Here is a 20,268-nt window from a genome sequence, read left to right on the forward strand (position 1 = left end):
CCGGATCTTCACGGGTGATAAAAGTATGTAATTTGTTGTGCAGACCATTTAAAATGTAGCAGAAGTACTAGGGTGACCTATGGGAACTATGACAACATTAAACTGGATAAGTTTCTTCTGATTATGTAACAATTCCGATTTGAGGAATATTCTAGCAATATCACGACGGGTGATAACAATTATGAGAAGATATAAATGACAGGAGAAGACTTTAATATGTTCAACCTTAGGCTAATTGCTATATATACCGTATATGGAATCAACTCACTTCGACATGCGGGAGGCCTGGCATTACTCTTGTGTTCCTGGTGGTTCCACACGTAGTCGCTGCCTGCACCACACTCGTACACAGGTAGGGGTTTCTCAGAGAACACCATGTCCCCCCGGCATGTGATGGTGCATCTAGTATAGCCATCGGCCTGTGTACAGTTCTTCAAATTTCCATAAGACAGACGAAGGGTAGGGCACTCTGAAGTTGAAATCAACATAAACAACATGCATTGCTACTCAAGTTGAGTTATTAACTTGTTACATTTTAGTAAACTATTGTGATATATCATTCAGATATTCATTAATGCTAATACAAGTGATAACAGTTAGCAAACAGCCAGAAACATGATCTTGAATTATTATCGTTTAATTAGGCCCCTATTGTTCACTATGAAACCGTACCCGGACAAGCGTCTGTATTACATTGTTCCGTCTCTACAGAAACCCCATCACATGTGTCACCATCCACGTCAGGGGGCGGGCTGTCACATTGACGACTTCGTGACCTGGTTCCTCCTCCACAAGATGCTGAACACACCGTCTTCTTTGACCAATCTCCCCAGTTGCCATTGACTTCAAGAAGAGATTTCAGTACTTTTACAAAGGCATGTGTGAACATTTATCATTGTACACAGCATTAGTAGGCACACATAATGCATTGCTTTCTGGTTACAAATGCATATTCTTTTGTTGGTTACATGATCTTAATGAGGTTTCGATAATTTAACATAATCCGAACCAAGTTATAATTACATAATTTATGCTACACTTCAACGAACAAAGCATTGGTAATTATACTTATATAACGTGTATATTGAAATATATGATCGATGATAACGTTTACATTTATGACTGATTTATATCCAGATGATAAGAAATACATTAATAAATTACTTTAACAGTTTCGGTCAAGTTGGTCTTTTTGAGTCACATGTAAGGGAGCGAGTGCGTGAGTGTAATGCTGCTTTAAACATTATTTCAGTTATATATGTTGACAGGAGAAGACATTAATATGTTCAACCTTAGGCTAATTGCTATATATGCCGTATATGGAATCAACTCACTTCGACATGCGGGAGGCCTGGCATTACTCTTGTGTTCCTGGTGGTTCCACACGTAGTCGCTGCCTGCACCACACTCGTACACAGGTAGGGGTTTCTCAGAGAACACCATGTCCCCCCGGCATGTGATGGTGCATCTAGTGTAGCCATCGGCCTGTGTACAGTTCTTCAAATTTCCATAAGACAGACGAAGGGTAGGGCACTCTGAAGTTGAAATCAACATAAATAACATGCATTGCTACTCAAGTTGAGTTATCAACTTGTTACATTTTAGTAAACTATTGTGATATATCATTCAGATATTCATTAATGCTAATACAAGTGATAACAGTTAGCAAACAGCCAGAAACATGATCTTGAATTATTATCGTTTAATTAGGCCCCTATTGTTCACTATGAAACCGTACCCGGACAAGCGTCTGTATTACATTGTTCCGTCTCTACAGAAACCCCATCACATGTGTCACCATCCACGTCAGGGGGCGGGCTGTCACATTGACGACTTCGTGACCTGGTTCCTCCTCCACAAGATGCTGAACACACCGTCTGCTTTGACCAATCTCCCCAGTTGCCATTGACTTCAAGAAGAGATTTCAGTACTTTTACAAAGGCATGTGTGAACATTTATCATTGTACACAGCATTAGTAGGCACACATAATGCATTGCTTTCTGGTTACAAATGCATATTCTTTTGTTGGTTACATGATCTTAATGAGGTTTCGATAATTTAACATAATCCGAACCAAGTTATAATTACATAATTTGTGCTACACTTCAACGAACAAAGAATTGGTAATTATACTTATATAACGTGTATTTTGAAATATATGATCGATGATAACGTTTACATTTATGACTGATTTATATCCAGATGATAAGAAATACATTAATAAATTACTTTAACAGTTTCGGTCAAGTTGGTCTTTTTGAGTCACATGTAAGGGAGCGAGTGCGTGAGTGTAATGTTGCTTTAAACAGTATTTCAGTTATATCACGGCGTGTGAGCTTGATGGAGGAAAGCTCATATGTTTACCACTTTGAAATTCATGAGTACTGCAAAGGAATGCGGGTAAATCTGGGTTTCGAACCCACAATCACCAGATCCTGACAAGCCTAAGGGACCCAACTCAGTATATGATAAAACGGCGCTGTATTATATAATATCAATAAGATTAAAGTCATTGTACTCATGCACTATTTACTTAATGTGTGTCAAAGTTACAATTTTAGAATTATTAAAAATGTTCAAGCAAAGTATTAGATATTTACATGAGGGGCGTGAGATGGACAGCACATGCATGTGGTAAGAATATTGCTTGTGTGTTAACGTCAAAACATGTCTTCATGCAGCATCACAGTCATTCGTTCCTTCAGTCACTCCACCATACATGGGTGATACAAGCAATGATGCTGTTGCTGTATTATGATGATGAATCACAACGTGAAAACAAGAATATGCCCCACCAACCAACAGACGTGTAATCATGGAATTATGTAACATGACCTAATTCCCACTGCATTTTCTTCAACTATATGGTAGTATTCTCAACACACTTGCACAAATACTGAAACTGTGCACATGGTAAATTTCATTCATACACTGAATTTTCAAGTGATAATGATTTTGAATATTTACACAATAAGATCTCGTTTTCGAAACCAATTTATGGTGTCTCCGCCGTGATGTCGCTAGGATATTGCTACTATTTTGTTACCAGGGATAAAGCATGATTCAGGAGTTAGTGTATTTGTTTTTAAATCCTTCTGAATCACATGAGGTCTTGACTAAGTTAAGAAAAAGACATTTCTGACCGTCTAAAAACGATATTTTATTATAGGGTGAGGTGAAATGGGCTTTAAGATTATTGCACTTATATAGCGACGTGCATGCATGCGTGCGTGCGTGTGTGTGTGTGTGTGTGTGTGTGTGTGTGTGTGTGTGTCTGTTTGTACTTGGTGAGGTGAGGTGAAATGGGGTTTAACGTCGCGTCGATGATTATTGCACTTGTATAGCGACGTGCATGTACGTGTTTGAGTTTGTGTGGCTGCTTGTACTAGTCCGGACTGATGCCGAATTACAGTGCGGCCGGGGATCGAACCTCAGACTTTCCGCTCTCCGGGCGGACGCTCTATCCCAAGACCACGGAGGCGGTCTGTTATTTTATCACTGACTCCTGGCCATTTTTGAACTTAATGTGAGTCATCAAATGGTGTACAACCTACCTGTACGCTGGCTGACATCATCCGCTCCAACACCAGGAGTTGTCGTACTTGACGGACTCATTCGGCATGACGCGCTGGCTGCTTCATGTTGATAAGTGCCTTTCTCGCACAACACGCACTTGCCGCTCACCTCCTTTGTTCCCGGGGGGCATTGTCCTGAACAGATGGAAGAATATTGCAACGTTTGACAATTCCAGAGTTCTAAGCATAACCTTTCAGCATGGCGTTTTGTTTTTGGAAAGAGGTGGTTATTAGAAAATGTTGCCTACGAAATTTTATTTATATTTTTAAATTAATTTGAGCTGTATACAAATTTAAAACGAAAGAAGAAAGTTAACTGAAGGCCAATAAATAGTGGGACTGACCACAGACACCCTCTGTAGGCGTGGTTCCAGATGGACAGATGGTCAATGACGTCGTCGACATTGAATTTGTATCAACCTGGTAGGTGGTGCCATCTATGGTCAGTGGCAACAGTGAATTGCTGCTGTTAACGAGTGTTTGGACAGAAAGTTCGGTCTTCATGAGTTTGTTCAGGTAGTTGGTAAGGCCTGTAGTAACTGCAAAACAGATTTAAAGACAGGGAGTTACATGACTAGTAGGACCATTTTAGGGATTTGTATTTCATTGTGTTTAACAGATTGAAGCAGGAACTATACTAGAAATTAACATTCGAATTATAGATTCAATACTATTTATGCAACAATTTGTGATATTTACCTATGTTATTTTCGACGAATTCTGTGAGATCAAGAGAGTCCGAGTCGCCCATGATGGTGGAAATAAGTATTGACACAACAGTGGACGTTGTCGACCTCTTACTGACTCCATTGTTATTGCAATTGTTGATTGAAACTGAAGTTGTGCAAATGCTCTCCTGGACACATGTCAAGACATCAATATGTCCAGAAACTTGGGATTTGATTTCATTGGATCGAGTATTACCAGAGGAACATGGTAGGTCTTGGTATGTGACGGTGTGGGATACGTCATACCGGGTGGCCCCCATAGCAACTAAACATGAGATGAAAAAGCTTAAAAGATATGAGTTGGATTGACAATGTTTTAAGGTCAGAAGATTTCACAGGACGTATTGCTTAAACGTAAGATGGGGAGCGGTTGGTTAGCAAAAGGTTAAGGAGTTTGGATGTGACGCCGAGGTCCAGGGTTGAATTCACCATATGGGTAAATGAGTAGAATGCAGTAACCTATTATCATGTCCTCCGGTCTTGATAATGTGGAATATTACTCAAATCGGCGTATATATATTCCGTCAACACTACGGAATAACCAGTTTCTATTCTAGACGAAATACATGCCACTGATAAAAAAAGGCAAAGTTGCGGCGAAAACTATGCCCACTTACTCATGGTATGAACATGCTTAAAGGTCAAAAGATGAAAAAGCATCATAGAATGAAAAGAAGTAGGTGATTGGATTAACTGTTTACAATGGTAGAAACCAGCATACAATCTCGGGTGCAGTAAGTATAGCATAATGAAATACGGAAATGGAAATATGTTTAACATATTTCAGGACAGTTTCTCACTGGTATTAACCATCTCATTATATGTGCTTATCTGAGTTAGGTTTTCAAATGTAGAGTTCAGGATTAACATATGTTTGATTTTTAACGACGCACTCAACAATACTCAGCTTTGATCTGTAAATAGTCGAGTCTGGGCCAGACAATCCAGTGATCGATGTCATGAGCATCGATCTACGCAATTGGGATTCGATGACCTGCATCAACCAAATCAGCGAGCCTGACCACCCGATCCCACCTCTTACGACAAGCATAGTCGCCTTTTACGGCAAGCATGGGTTGCTGAAGACCTATTCTACCCCGGATCTTCACGGGTGATAAAAGTATGTAATTTGTTGTGCAGACCATTTAAAATGTAGCAGAAGTACTAGGGTGACCTATGGGAACAATGACAACATTAAACTGGATAAGTTTCTTCTGATTATGTAACAATTCCGATTTGAGGAATATTCTAGCAATATCACGGCGGGTAATAACAATTATGAAAAAATATATATAACAGTAGAAGACATTAATTTGTTCTACCTTAGGCTAATTGCTATATATACCGTATATGGAATCAACTCACTTCGACATGCGGGAGGCCTGGCATTACTCTTGTGTTCCTGGTGGTTCCACACGTAGTCGCTGCCTGCACCACACTCGTACACAGGTAGGGGTTTCTCAGAGAACACCATGTCCCCCCGGCATGTGATGGTGCATCTAGTGTAGCCATCGGCCTGTGTACAGTTCTTCAAATTTCCATAAGACAGACGAAGGGTAGGGCACTCTGAAGTTGAAATCAACATAAACAACATGCATTGCTACTCAAGTTAAGTTATTAACTTGTTACATTTTAGTAAACTATTGTGATATATCATTCAGATATTCATAAATGCTAATACAAGTGATAACAGTTAGCAAACAGCCAGAAACATGATCTTGAATTATTATCGTTTAATTAGGCCCCTATTGTTCACTATGAAACCGTACCCGGACAAGCGTCTGTATTACATTGTTCCGTCTCTTTAGAAGCCCCATCACATGTGTCACCATCCACGTCAGGGGGCGGGCTGTCACATTGACGACTTCGTGACCTGGTTCCTCCTCCACAAGATGCTGAACACACCGTCTTCTTTGACCAATCTCCCCAGTTGCCATTGACTTCAAGAAGAGATTTCAGTACTTTTACAAAGGCATGTGTGAACATTTATCATTGTACACAGCATTAGTAGGCACGCATACTGCATTGCTTTCTGGTTACAAATGCATATTCTTTTGATGGTTACATGATCTTAATGAGGAAGAGAATTAATGGATGTCAACTTCTTTATTATAAGGAACACAACGTTTCGGAGTATATGCTTAAAATTATATATGTATGTAAAATTTCATGACATATGTTTGTACTCCTTTCAGACGTGCCGCAGCAGATATCCCTGTACTAGCTGTATACGAATATGGAATCTGTGTCATATCTATGTCAATAATGTAACGCTCATTTACGAAATTTATTTACAAACCTACAAGTTCCTGACACAATTCACCCTTGAAACCTTTCAGGCATTGGCATGTGTAGTTTCCGTTTCCGTTTTCACAGGTGGCGCTGTTCTGACACTCGTGATGTGCGCAGTGGTCCGGTGGGACGTTACAAGTGACCCCAGTCCAACCATCTTGACAGTCACATGTGAACCCTTCCAACGCGTCCTTGCAGGGATGGGAGCCACAAGGGTTGTCAAGGCAGCCATCAACAGCTGCAAGAGATGGTCATTTCCTTGTACACATCTCACAAGAAATTATGCAATGGATCAGGTTGTGAATAACCTATTTATCAACACCATTTGTCACTCTCAAATGTAAAACTAAAATATATGCACCACAGACGACAGAAGTGGAAGAACAGTTCACTATACAATAATAGCGTGATGACAACACTACAGTCGTGGTGAATAGTTGCTCGATAAATATACCTTTTAAAAATAGACTTCTTTATGATTGATAACGATTTAAATTGTTATTTTATAAACCGATATAAAATTTAATGTACCCTGAAATACTTATAAATTATCAAAATAACTTTATAAACATATTATCATGCCCATAGACACTCTGTAATACACACAATATCAACTGACATTTAAAGGCACATAACTCTATCTGACTGCACATGGAATGCATAGAATAAATTAAAATTCGCACCATCACACTGACTTGGTACAATAAGGTTTGTACCATTCTTTATGAACGTCAACACTGATTCTTGAAGCGTAGATACACAGGATGAAGACTGGGCTTGTATGTCATCAAGGGATGCGACTCTCTCAATAATGTTGATACCGCTCTGAGTGATGCCTGAATTGAAAATGTATTCTGTTATAATGAGAATGTCTATTTCTAAACACACTATTTCAGAAATGACGGCGTGACATATACACATTGCATGAACATAAGATCTTACTGTTGTTGCAAACTAAGCTAAGCGGCAAAGGAAAGTATGGGTTGGCCATTTGTAATTTTCCTAAAAACAGCGATAACTAGTGGAAAGTGGGTATTAGGAATATGACTGCCCAGGAACAGGAACCAAAAACCACTTCACCCGAATGAGCCACCTTTGACGGCGCTCATGCGGTGACAAAAAAATGGTGAAACTGGTTTCCCGCCTATGGCATAAACTGCACGTGCATGTTAGCTGTAAATGCGTTCGTCTGCAGGGTATAACCACACGTGATAAAATCACACACACAAAATGCCACGACTGCCGAAATGGGGGCAACACAGGTCTAAATTGCCAGAAGGTTTGGTTGTACACCGTTGATAGTAGCCAGGCCGATTCAACGATACAGGCAGACAGGGAGGACACAGGACAGGGCTAGAACCGGACGACCCCGAGTGACAACACCACTGGAAGACGGTCAGATTCGGCTCATTCACCTGCGAAACAGATTCGTAACGGCGAAGGCGACGGCAGCAACGGCTTTGGGACATCCCATTAGCCAACGTTCAGTACTACGATGACTTCGTGCTGCTGGAATCCGAGCGTATCATCCTTTCAGAGGAATGGTACTGACTGCCCAACATCGACACCTGAGACTGCGATTGGCGAGGCAGGTTGGACGCTGGCAAGTGAGAAATTGGCGTCGAGTGCTGTTTACTGATGAAGGTCGGTTTAACTTCTTTCGAAAATGATGGCAAAGAACGAGTTTATCGACGTACACTACTGCCTAAAAGTTCATTCCCCTAACACGCGTTGAGAACGCGTGTAACACGCATGTGAAACGGGTGCTCAACGGGTTGCACACGGGGTGAGCACCCGTTGGACACGGGTGTGCAACGGGTGTGCGTCGCGTGTGCAACCCGTTGCACACGCGTGTGCCACGCGTGTAACACGGGACCGGGTTCCAGTTGAAGTTGACAAATTTATCAAATGAATAGTGAGATAAAACAAAACAGTGAGATGTGAAATTTGAGTTAATGAGCGGCCATTGAGCTGTGCTCACCAGACCGTAAATACAAGGTCGGCCCATCTTAATTAGTGTTCGGTTGCTAGACTTTTATGGCATGAACCATTCCACTAGGGTCCAGTCTAGCCATTGTGGCTAGCCGACAGTAGAACAGTAGTGAATTTAGATGCGAGTTTATTGCTAGGGGAACCCCCGTGTTGACACGATTGTCGCGGGTTGGTAAATGTTCGCCATTAATAAAATGATTGTTTGTGGATTGCGAACATATTCATTTGCCCACACGAGTCATTCCATTTGATTGCAAATATAACGTTTTTCGTTCGCCAAATTTATGCTTTAGACAGTACAATTATGATATAGCCGTCACCACTACTAATGTCTCATTATTTCACGTAGGAATATGTCCCATTTCCCCACACCCCACTTTCTGTGTTGTATTTTGAAAGAATAAGTAAAAGAAGGTTTTGTGTGGGACACTTTTATACTAATTATAAGAGGATGTTGTAAATGAATATGAACAGCCATGCTGTCTGACAGTTGATAGAATTTGAGATCTTCACAATCACCGGGTGTGACCATGTTGACAGAATCTCGTTAGGGTTTGTGATTTTTACATTTGCCGAATGACCATGGTGAGTATTGCTGGGGATACCAAACGTAACAGTTTATTATTAGAGGTTGTGAGTACCTATACCACGTAGATAGGATATCTTTAGGATTTTAATCCTTCTTTGAGAGGCATTTAGAAGTTGGAGTACTACGTTAGGAGAAGATTTATGGGTGACTTTAATCCTTTCTTTCTCTGTGGGTAATCCTTTCATGTTGATTGGAGGAAGTCACTCAACCAGGTCATGACAGGTCGTGAGTTTACTCACTAACTACTGTGAGCGTTTTTGGCATGACATCTTTTCTTGTATAAACATAGAAACGATGCTCACTCACTCACTGTTAATCTTCTGCTGGCAAAGTGGGGATAAACCACAGTGTCAAAGACGATCAAATTTAGTTCGAATCCTTGTTTATATGTGACATCTCCCAAATGGGGACATTTTCATAAACTTGGCAAGTGATGATGAATTTTAATATTAATATTATTATAGTTTATAAAATTGTTAATAAAACTTTAATAAAATTGTGCTTCACTCTCACGAAAAATATATTGTCTGTGAGTAAATTTATATGTCACGTTACATCGGCATTTTTCAGTGATATTGGGACTACATGAAACATGGCTGGTTTTACATTTCTGATACAGGTGCTTGACTGACTGAGTAGTTCATGATCAATAAGATATGTTTAAATCAGTCAAGTTTGCAACAATAGATGAATAAGTTGATACATTTGGACCGCAGTTACCGATTAACAACTTAAGACATAGAGACAGGGAGGAGATATATAGCCAAACCTATGATCCTGTTGAGACAGTTGACAGTTAGAACGTTGGATTAAATGACAGTAACTAATTTGAACATTCCCCAGTTATATCATAAAATACATCATAACTCATAACAGTCCGAGAGACAGCTTCCAGACTTATACTAGTATTGAAGGGACAATAGCTTTTGACAGTTTAAAAGTAAACTCACCTTAAGGTGCTTGACAAGTCAAAACTTACCTCCCTGTATATGTTTTTTAGGTTTGACAGCAACTATGCTTGTAGATTTCATAGATAGACATGATTGGTTAGCTAGATGTTATTACAATAAGCGAAAATGTCTTAAAAGTCCACAGTTTGTTTAAAAGTACAAAAAGTGTGTTATAGATCTATCAACGTTTTCTTTTATTGAACATAATATTTGCACTATATTGCTGTAAGCTGTAAATAATCTAGCCTCCCCATGTACGTAACTTACATATATTTATGTATGACCAGAACAGCAAATAAAGTTCTGGTAGATAGGTACCTCGGAGATTTAACGTGCGCTTTCCGACTTTAGCCTATCTCGCACACGGGGAAGCACTTATACTATTAGGGTAAAAAAGCGTAATGATTAAATAAAGAAGTGCAAACACACACACCCCCCCCAAAAAAAAAAAAAAAAAAAATTAAGTTTAGTCCTTGTAGTAGTCTCTTGGTCAGCTTCTCATCCTGGGGGTCGGGATTCTGGTAGAGACTCTTGGCAAGGAGGGCGGCGGTATTGGCGACGAAGTGGTTTGAGGTCGGTACGCCACTACTCTGGAAGAAGTGGTACAAGTCTGTGTAGTTTGTGATGTCTTACTCGATGTCCTGTCCCCCCTTCTTGTGCACCATGACGAAAGGGACTCCTTGTTTGGCGTAGAGATATTCCTTTGGGGTGTTGATCTGGTCAACCTTGAGATCCGGCCGGGGCTTGTAGTGGTTGATCGGAATGTCTGATTTTTCCACTAGTAAATAAAGTTCTTTGGTATGACCTCTTTTATCCCTGCTGACGTTATCCTAATGTTCAATTTCAGTCTGCCTCACCAAGCGTAAGAAAACATTGTACATGATAAACCACACTGATGCAATTTTCTATATATATATTTGTAGATATAAAGCATTCTAGTTAATTGTGGATACACTGGGCAGACAGAATTGTGTTTATTTCCAGGCCATCCTGATCGTCGTTTACTACTATAGGTGTATGGTTGGAGGCAAGATCAAAGGCGCCGCACAGCATTTATTAGATAACAGACGGGGTCGTCCGTTTCGCTTTGAACAACCACCCCACCTGTCTGTAGGAGTTATATAATCAGTGCGCAAATAACTGTGTCAAGTCCACTGCCGGGCTGATGCGGTGTCAGTGTCAGCGATGAACACGAATGCCCAAATCATAGACCTGTAGCACTCACAAGTTGCTTAGCCAAAATATTTGAAAAGTGTATATTCAATTCTCTGATAACAGCAAATATAACCTTAGAAAAAGATTCAACATACAAACATTCAAATGTAGAACACAGACCTATGCTTATTATCATTTCTTCTGGATATGATCAACCTGCGGAACCCTCTATCCGATGAAGTAACTAATGCTCGCTCATTAAAAGAAATCAAATCCTTAATTAATCGTTCTGATGCAATTATTAATAATTTTGACTTCAAATATTTTCATAGATCATGCCAAATTGTCCACTGTCGCCTTAGGCTCGGCTGCAGTGACTTAAACGCTGATAAGTTTAGACGACATGTATCAGACATACCAGACTGCACTTGTGGATATCACCTTGAAGATGCAATTCACTTTTTCTATAACTGTTACAAAAATACGATAATATCAGAAACACTGTGTATTTCTACACACATGGGTATGGTCTAAACATGATATTACATGGCAGTAGTTAAGCAGTTCTACAAACATGACTCTTCTTAAATCAGTTCATGACATCATTGTCAAAAGCAAAAGGTTTGAGTAGCTTAATTTTATGCATGTAGTAAAGGAAAACTGCATTACCTTATTTCACAGACACCACTTGCTTATGTTCATCACTCTCTTATATATATATATCCAGCTGTTGTTAAGTTGTTACCTGGAGAGGTATTACATAAGCAAGTTTTGCTTGTTTACCGATCCAGATTTCTTTTGAAATAAAAATACGTTTAAGCCAACACAGCTAACCCTAAAACACATGATTGTAAACTATTCAAAAAGCAGCACTAATCTCTGGCTTCTTCTCGGGTGTCGAACTCAAACTCAAACTCATTTATTCTTAGAATAACATGACATACAATTATCTACAATTTTTATTATGTACAATTTAACAAAAATAATAAAAATAGGATACGTGGATACTAATACAATTTACCAATTGTATTGTACACATTGTTAAGGAATTTAGATAGGCCTTTTAGATTTCTTACACTGTTAGTGGTCATAATTTTCTTAAATGTTTGGAAACTTAAGATATTGCTTATTTAAGAGTTCATATCGCCGTTGGTGTAAAGCTTCACATCGGAATGAATAATGCAATTCATCTCCCACAGCGATAGAATCACAGAGTGGACACTGGCTGTCTTCCCTGGGAATGTTCAGCCATCGACCAGTTTCAACTGGTAATCCTTGGTTAGAAAGTTCTGAATTTTAGTATTGGGAGAAATATTGATTTTAAAAGCAGTAGATATTTCGCAAATGAAGGTTGATTCTTCAGGTAATACGACCTTTGGATTTCCGCTTGGGCTTACTAGCTGCCGTGAGTCAATTTGCTCGTTAACGCAACCGAGCGTGACAAGAGACTGGGCTACCAGTCTGCAAGGACAGCTAAATAAACTTACGCATTTTTGAAAACTGATTGGTTACCCGTGATCTATGAAGATTTCAACAAAGGGCGCATGGTAATTAATTTCTTCAGCCTAAACAAACAGACAAATAACGGCGAAAGCTCATCGGATGTCGTTATTTGGAAATACCCCTGATTGTTACAGTTTGATAATAAAAAAAGTATCCCTGAGTGAAAGCATTTGCAGATTTCGGATTGCGTGGATGATACAATTACTACTCCCTTGTTGTCATCCACATTTTCTGGTATAACCCTACACTTCTGTATTTGTCGTAATTCACATGCTGCTCAGTTAATGAATTTATATTATGTATACTCAGTTGTAGCACCACTCAGATTACCGGATAAAGGTTCAAATTTGGTCTTTCTTGTACCTGGGGTAATTATTGAATCTAAATCCAGGTTTGAAGTGAGGTGGAATGTGAATTATGCACGTGGCAGCCCAGCAAGAGATGTATGATCAGTTGATTTACTTTTTTTGTAAATCAACTGATCATTCCCAGACATCAAAGGATCAACAGGAAATACGTTGATTGATTAATTACTGTTATCTTGCACAGTGGATATGTCAAAAGTAAGTGTTTACATGTGAAGGTAGGGTTACTAAACCTAGGGAATACACTCATATCATGGCGTGAAGTACAGATGTAAAAACAACATACTTTGTTCAAAGGGTAACCGATAATACACTGACTGGTTGTTCATTGTTATCTAACTCAATGTATGTTTTTAAGAACCGTGGACATTATAAAAATAGTTGTCACGTGGGCTTTCTCAGCTAACTTGGCACCTATGTGAAACAATTGAAACAAACTAAGTGATCAGTTAAGAAACAGACACGGGTTATAATATTCGATACATTTAAATAACGTTTAAAAACGATATATTTAAATATTTTAATATATTTCATATATATTCCAAATATTGTTTCCAAATAATTATTATTAAAGTATTTGATTCTCACATAGACATTTGACATCGAATAAGTATTTTTGTACAGCTGCAGACGCAATGGATATTGTTCCTTTATGTTGATATTCCCGGAAACATTATAACTTTGGTAGGTTGTAATAATGATATTTGCATTTTGTTTTCATTCATTCGCTGCAGCTTTGAACAGAATCATTCTTGTTCCTTTCCGTTTGGTTGGGAAGTTTTTCGATGCGCGATAGACGTTGTTTTCACAAGTATTTTCTTTTGTAAGCGTGTATATGTTACAGTCAATGTGTAAAATATGATTCACTCAGGCAATTTATTAAATATCTAAATATTTCAGTCATTTTACAAATTGACTGAATAATCCATTCATTTATTTAACCGACTGACGAAAAATGATAAAGACGACCAAAAGAGCTTAAACACATCACAATATATTAATTATGCTAAGAAAAGAAGCCAAACAATACAGAACTGTACTTGGTGATGATATTAAACATAAACAAATATTTGGAATTCGTTATCATATTAATAAAGATGGACATATTTTTCAGTTAATTTGTAAAATAAACTGAATATTTAGGCGTTTAATACATTTCCTTAGTGAAATCTGTTTACATTTTGAATGTAAACATATACACACGGTAAAATAAGCAATGTGCAGATGAAATATTTACTTTGTGTTGCAAGTCAAAATAGTGTACACGAAGATCGCACAATTACCAAGCAAGTGACTTATCAAAACTGCATCACCATTACCGATGCTCCCCACAAATATACCTACATTTCAAAAACTGTATTTCATTTTTGTTGATCAGTGTGACCATATGTCCTTCTACTTTCAATAAAAATGCGCTTACGAATGGCGAGCACAGGTCGCGAACAAGTCTAGATTTCTGCTATATCATCCGGGTACTCACTGAGAAAATACAGTAATGCACAGGTAACAACTACTCCCGCGGAATTGCTTTAGATCAGTGCTCTTTTGTACGTTGAAATACTATATATTGTGAATGCCAAAATGATGTATCAAGGATCAAGTAGAAGATACATTGACCGTTGCACTGGGAGTTTATTCAACAGACCGTGAAAATAACACTGCTGTATCTTATTATTTATTTTAGATGACGCAGTCAAAGCTCACTTCTCCTGGCGGCCATTATCGAACAGCCAGCTAAAACACAACCCCGCGCTTACGTCTACAGGTCTCTTCCTGTAGCACGGTAATTAGTATTCTCTCCCTCAAGTGTATCCTCAATGATATAACCCACCCTCATTAATTACATGCTGCTCTTTTCCAGCCTCACGGCTATGGAGCTGTGATAAAGAGTCCAAGTCATCACAAAGTAATTAGGGTCCAATAAAAACAATGCGCCCCCAAACCTCATACATATTATCACTGAAAGTCGTACTACAGACGGTTAATGTCAAATCACAATAAAAGCATTTCAATTGCAATAACATGTTCCAGGACCATATATTCTCTTAACACCATCGGATTTAGAAGCAATGGTCGTATAAAACAAAACACATCTATTTGATCACAACAGTATTCATGTTATTCCCACAAAATCACATAAAGAAAGGAGACATTAGGAAATACATGTGCATTATCATTTTTCGTCAGGATAACAAAATTTTCTCTCCTTGTTACCACCTCCAGGTTCAGCTTAAGACGGGTCCTCCTTTGGTCAAAAGTTTGTTCCCCCTCTAATGAGTGTGTCACGCGTTGCACACGAGTGGCGGACGGGGTGCACACCCGTGTGCAACGCGTTGCACACGGGTATCACACGCGTGACCAACCCGATGCACACTGGTTGCGTAACGCGTTGCCCATGCGTGTAAGGGGAATGAACTTCTAGGCAGTAGTGTAGAGGGGAACGTTTGGCTCCGGCGAGTATTCGAGAGGTCCATCCATTCGGCGGGGGAGGTGTCATGGTGTTGGGCGGTATTTGTGGAGATCAGAAGGCTGATTTGGTGATTATACAGGGAAACCTAAACTCTGTGCAGTACAGAGACCAAGTGTTGCAGCCAGTTGTGCTTCCGTTCTTAGTAAACCAACAGCAAGGGACATCGTTTCAACACGACAATGCCAGGACCCATACTGGAAGACTGACTCAAAACTTTCTAAGTCAGCAGAACGTTGACGCTTTGCCCTATTGAACGTCTGTGGGACCATCTTGACAGACAGATTAGAGCACGCCATCAGCCTCCCGTCAACAGACAAGAATTGCAGCAGGCCCTGAGAGACGAGCCGCAGCGGAATCCAGTCCACGTTATCAGAAGACTGACGTCATCGATGAGGCGTATCACAGCATGATTGAGGCAGCTAGAGGTCATACACGCTATTGAGGGCAACCGTGTCTGACAATTTTTTGGTGACATTTCAGACAACGTTTGAACATGAAATTACTTACCCCACCATTGTTTACCTTGAGCTTACATTACCTGTGATTGCACAATTTCATTCAAACTGTGGTTGATCAATCGTTTGTGACCCTTCCCTGGACTATATTATAATTCACAACAAAACCTCTTCTTGTTATTTTATTTATCGATCATGGAACTCAACCTATACTTTCTTTTGTCGCCCAGTTTACACAAAGTAGTTCGTGTAAATACCTCCATTTCCCGATACCATGGCAACACTGCTGTCACGTGGAACAATAGGGGTCGTTAGGGACGCCACATTATCTGAGTAAACAGCGTTTCCATTCAGATAGAGAGCGATGTTCTTGCTGCTGCCATCTAAGGTCAAGGTCAGGTGTTGCCAGCGGCTTGTTGCAGGGGTCACACCTGTATCTACAGAGTTCCTATTTTGAAAACAAATCTACAGTGAACAACCAAATCTTTGTTTAAACATATGTGTTTTCTGCTATCACATATGTAAATAACAGTACAAACTGAATGTATTTTCACTCATTTTATGTACGTTTATGAAATTCATAGTTTCATGGGTAATAAAACGCGACAAAATTCATAAAACATATTTTAAGTATTGACAACGATATTGATATATAATACCCTTGTATATTCAGGAAAACATTGCTGCTGATTGAAAGTTCCATGACAGTGTTCCGGTCAGTGTCGGTGATGCGTGCCAGGGTGTGTCCCAGGCTTGTGTCAAGGCGGCACCAGAAAGACAGGGTCAGGGCGCTCAGGTCCGAGCTGATATTACCGAACACGGTATCCGTGTTAGCATGAACCTTCAGGTCAAAATCTGAATAAGAAATAAAAAGAGAACTAAATCGCATTTATACGTACATTTTTCTGCCTATATGCCTCTTTGGAGCACTCCGGGGACGCAAGAACGACACCAGTCAGGATACGTTCACCATATTCCGTGTGGATTTCTGATTTAATATAACTATTCTCAAGGTACCTATGTTTGTCATTCCCAGTAACTTCTATCTGCTGATATCTCTTTGTATGGCATTTAGTCACGTATGTTGAATCGCGTCTCTAAATCGTACCAGGATCCGCTGATAGTGGGTGTAGATGAAAGATTCTCCAGGATTATGATCCTCTGTTTACCGGCACCAAACTCCATGGGTTTCCTCGAACGTGTTACTTCGACATTCAACTGACGCACCTGATGTAACTTGTGTTTCTTATGTATGTAAGGAACCAGTGATCGTTTGTTCGAAACCCAGAATGGACCTTGTTAAGAGTAATGGTTTGTTAACATTAAACCGTCGTCGTTTGTTCCACCAAAGTTACACAATTTTTACAAACCTGTAGAGGTTATGAATTCTCTGATGAAATCCTCCTTGGGGCACTAATTGCATTTTCCTGGCTCAAGAAAATCTACATGACATAGTTGTAACCATTTTCCTTAATAAAAATGTTACCACACAAAAAACTTCGTTTTTTTATGCTATACGACCGCCCTTACGGTGCCTCACCCTCTACGGCGCGTCACGCCAAGGGAAGCAACTCTCACCCAAATCACTTTCCATATGTCTAATGCTGACGGATTGTGGGGAGGTGGGTGGCCGTGCCCCAAGGAGGATTTCATCAGAGAATTCATAACCTCTACAGGTTTGTAAAATTCTCTTTCAGATTAAATCCTCCTTGGGGCACTTATTGCATCAAGATAGACTCCTGAAGATAATCTAGGAAGTGGCATCCGTCAGCAACAAGCGTAATAAATACATCGTATTTTGAATATTCAGAGAATAAACTGAGAGTTCAATAAAATGGAACCAACCTCATCGTGAGGCACCACCGTCGAGAGGCAGGGGCTGGAGACAGGGCGTGGTCGACCATATACTATGATATTAGCCTTTATTCTTGGCTGATCATATTTTGAGAACTCAAACACACACACACACACACACACACACACACACACACACACACCAACACACACACACTTGTTTGAACAAGTGATATAGGGGCGTAGATCACGAGAGACCATAACCGCGCTGAGCTAGGCCAGAGGGTCTCCGAGGATCTGAGATCCCGAAAGGAAGGACCGGACAGCCAATCAAGAATGACTGCCAAAACCCAAGGGGGACTGATCCGCTGGACAGGCGGTCGGATCCTGCCCACACACGCTAAAAAGCGCTGCACTAATGGGTGCGCACAAAGAAGTGCCCCGTCGACAGGGACGTGAAAAGCTGCGATAGCTGTAGAGTACCACGGATCCCCGGAACTCAAGCACGGCTACGAGATCTGCAGAAAAGGGATCAGCAATCCCTCTATCGACACACCAGCACGCATAGCAGGCCCATCTATCCTTGTACTGAACGTTTGTCGAATCCCTCCGCGAAGCCAGTATTGTGTCTGCAACTCGTGCAGGAATACCGCTCTTCTGGAGGCGATTCCCGACAGTGGCCAAGCCACCCACAGAATCCTGGGATTCGGGTGGAGGGCCCCATTCTGGGATAGTAGGTCCGGTCGTAAAGGTAATAGAACAGGAGGCTGAGCCAGAAACCTGAGTATTACTGGAAACCAACTCTGCGCCGACCAAAGAGTTGCCAGGAGCACAAGTAGTCGCGCAGGTTGAGTGGTGAGCTGAGATAGGACCTTGGGGATCAGGGGTACTGGGGGGAATGCCCACAGAATTCTGTCCGTCCAATCTAGCTGGAAGGCGTCCGGTGCCACTGAATGTTGGTGTCTGGTGGTTCACCCCAGATGCAAACAGATCCAACTGGAACGTCCCTTGTAATTGGGAGATAATCCCGAATATCCCCGGGTCGAGACTCCACTCGTGAGGAGCGAGGATCCGGCGAGAAAGAGCGTCCGCACGGACGTTGTCCACCCCCGTGAGATAAACAGGTAGCACCCTGATATCGTGTGAGTCGCACCATAGGAGAACTGCCACGTCACTTGGAGAAGCGACGGAGACACCGTTCCCCCCTGCTTCCGGATGTAAGTCATCGCCGTTTGGTTGTCCATCTCTAGACGAACCACTTGGCGACGAAGTAGATCCAGGAAGCGTTGGAACACCAACCTGACCGCTCTTGGTTCTAGCACATTGATATGCAATTTGATCTCCTGCTGGGACCATAGTCCCGACTCAGTGTGATCGTTCAGAACGGCTCCCCAGCCGGAGAGTGACGCGTCTGTTTGAACTGTGAGAGACGGAACGGGAGTGTCGAGGGGGAGCCCCCGGGACAGATTCCCGACCTCGGTCCACCACTGGAGGTGTGTAATGAGCCACTGCGGGGTCTCGAGAACAGTCTCGAGATTTTCTGAGTTCACCCAAAGTCAACGGAGCGCGTGTTGAATGGGTCTCATTCTCAGGCGCGCCCGCCAAACCACATTCACTGTCGCCGCCATGTTGCCCAGTAACTGGAGCCATGTACGAGCAGTGTGACTTGCAGACAGAAGGAACTGGGTAGTAACGCTTCTGAACTTGGTAATGCGATCTTGTGACAGAGATACAAGACCGCTCACCGTGTTGAAATTCGCCCCTAGGAAGACTATATTCTGAGTAGGGCTCAGATCTGACTTCTTGAGATTGACTATCCACCCTAGAGTGATCAGAATATCTATCACTTGTTGTGTAGCTATCTGACTCAGGGATTGCGATAGTGCTCTTAGTAACCAGTCGTAGAGGTATGGGTGGCAGAGCCGACCTTTCGACCTGGCTACTTGGGCAGGAATCAACATCAGCTTGGTGAACACCCTCAGGGCCGTGGCGATCCCGAGTGGTAGAACCCTGAACTGATAACACCTCCCGTCGAAAGAAAACCTGAGGTATTTCTTGAACTCGGGGTGTATTGGTACATGAAGATAGGCGTCTTTTAGGTCTATTGACGTTAGCCATTCTCCTGTCTCGACCGCTGAGTTCACTGAAAGCAGTGTCTCCATCCGGAAGATTGTTCAGCCTTATCAGATTGAGAATAGGTCTGAACCCTCCGTCTTTTTTGGTGACTAGGAAATATGTCGAGTAGAAGCTCTCGCTTTCCTGTCCCACGGGAACCGGTTCGATCACAGCCTTCATAAGAAGTGCGTTAACCTCGGCACGGAGGAATTCCACCTTCTTTCGGGTAGCAGGCACGGGAGTGTGCTTTATCCTGGAGAAGGGGGGGCGGATGATGTTTCCAT

At 41.1% G+C, this 20,268-nt stretch overlaps 1 protein-coding gene across 1 annotated transcript in view; it reads right to left on the minus strand.

Annotated features, from left to right (window-relative positions):
• The window catches only part of LOC139462226 (sushi, von Willebrand factor type A, EGF and pentraxin domain-containing protein 1-like), a 104,845-nt gene that overhangs the window by 9,285 nt on the left and 75,292 nt on the right, over positions 1 to 20,268 (minus strand). Inside the window, exons 15-23 of the mRNA XM_071243820.1 lie at positions 16,735 to 16,930; positions 16,333 to 16,523; positions 7,280 to 7,432; positions 6,604 to 6,834; positions 6,074 to 6,244; positions 5,670 to 5,870; positions 4,276 to 4,569; positions 3,921 to 4,115; positions 3,556 to 3,711 (exon numbers count right to left, since the gene is read on the minus strand). Coding sequence (XP_071099921.1) covers positions 3,556 to 3,711; positions 3,921 to 4,115; positions 4,276 to 4,569; positions 5,670 to 5,870; positions 6,074 to 6,244; positions 6,604 to 6,834; positions 7,280 to 7,432; positions 16,333 to 16,523; positions 16,735 to 16,930 — 1,788 coding nt within the window. The remainder of the gene's footprint in view (positions 1 to 3,555; positions 3,712 to 3,920; positions 4,116 to 4,275; positions 4,570 to 5,669; positions 5,871 to 6,073; positions 6,245 to 6,603; positions 6,835 to 7,279; positions 7,433 to 16,332; positions 16,524 to 16,734; positions 16,931 to 20,268) is intronic.

Source organism: Haliotis cracherodii, unplaced genomic scaffold (genome assembly GCF_022045235.1).
Source record: "Haliotis cracherodii isolate W230 unplaced genomic scaffold, xgHalCrac1.p SCAF_15, whole genome shotgun sequence".
Taxonomy (NCBI): domain Eukaryota; kingdom Metazoa; phylum Mollusca; class Gastropoda; order Lepetellida; family Haliotidae; genus Haliotis; species Haliotis cracherodii.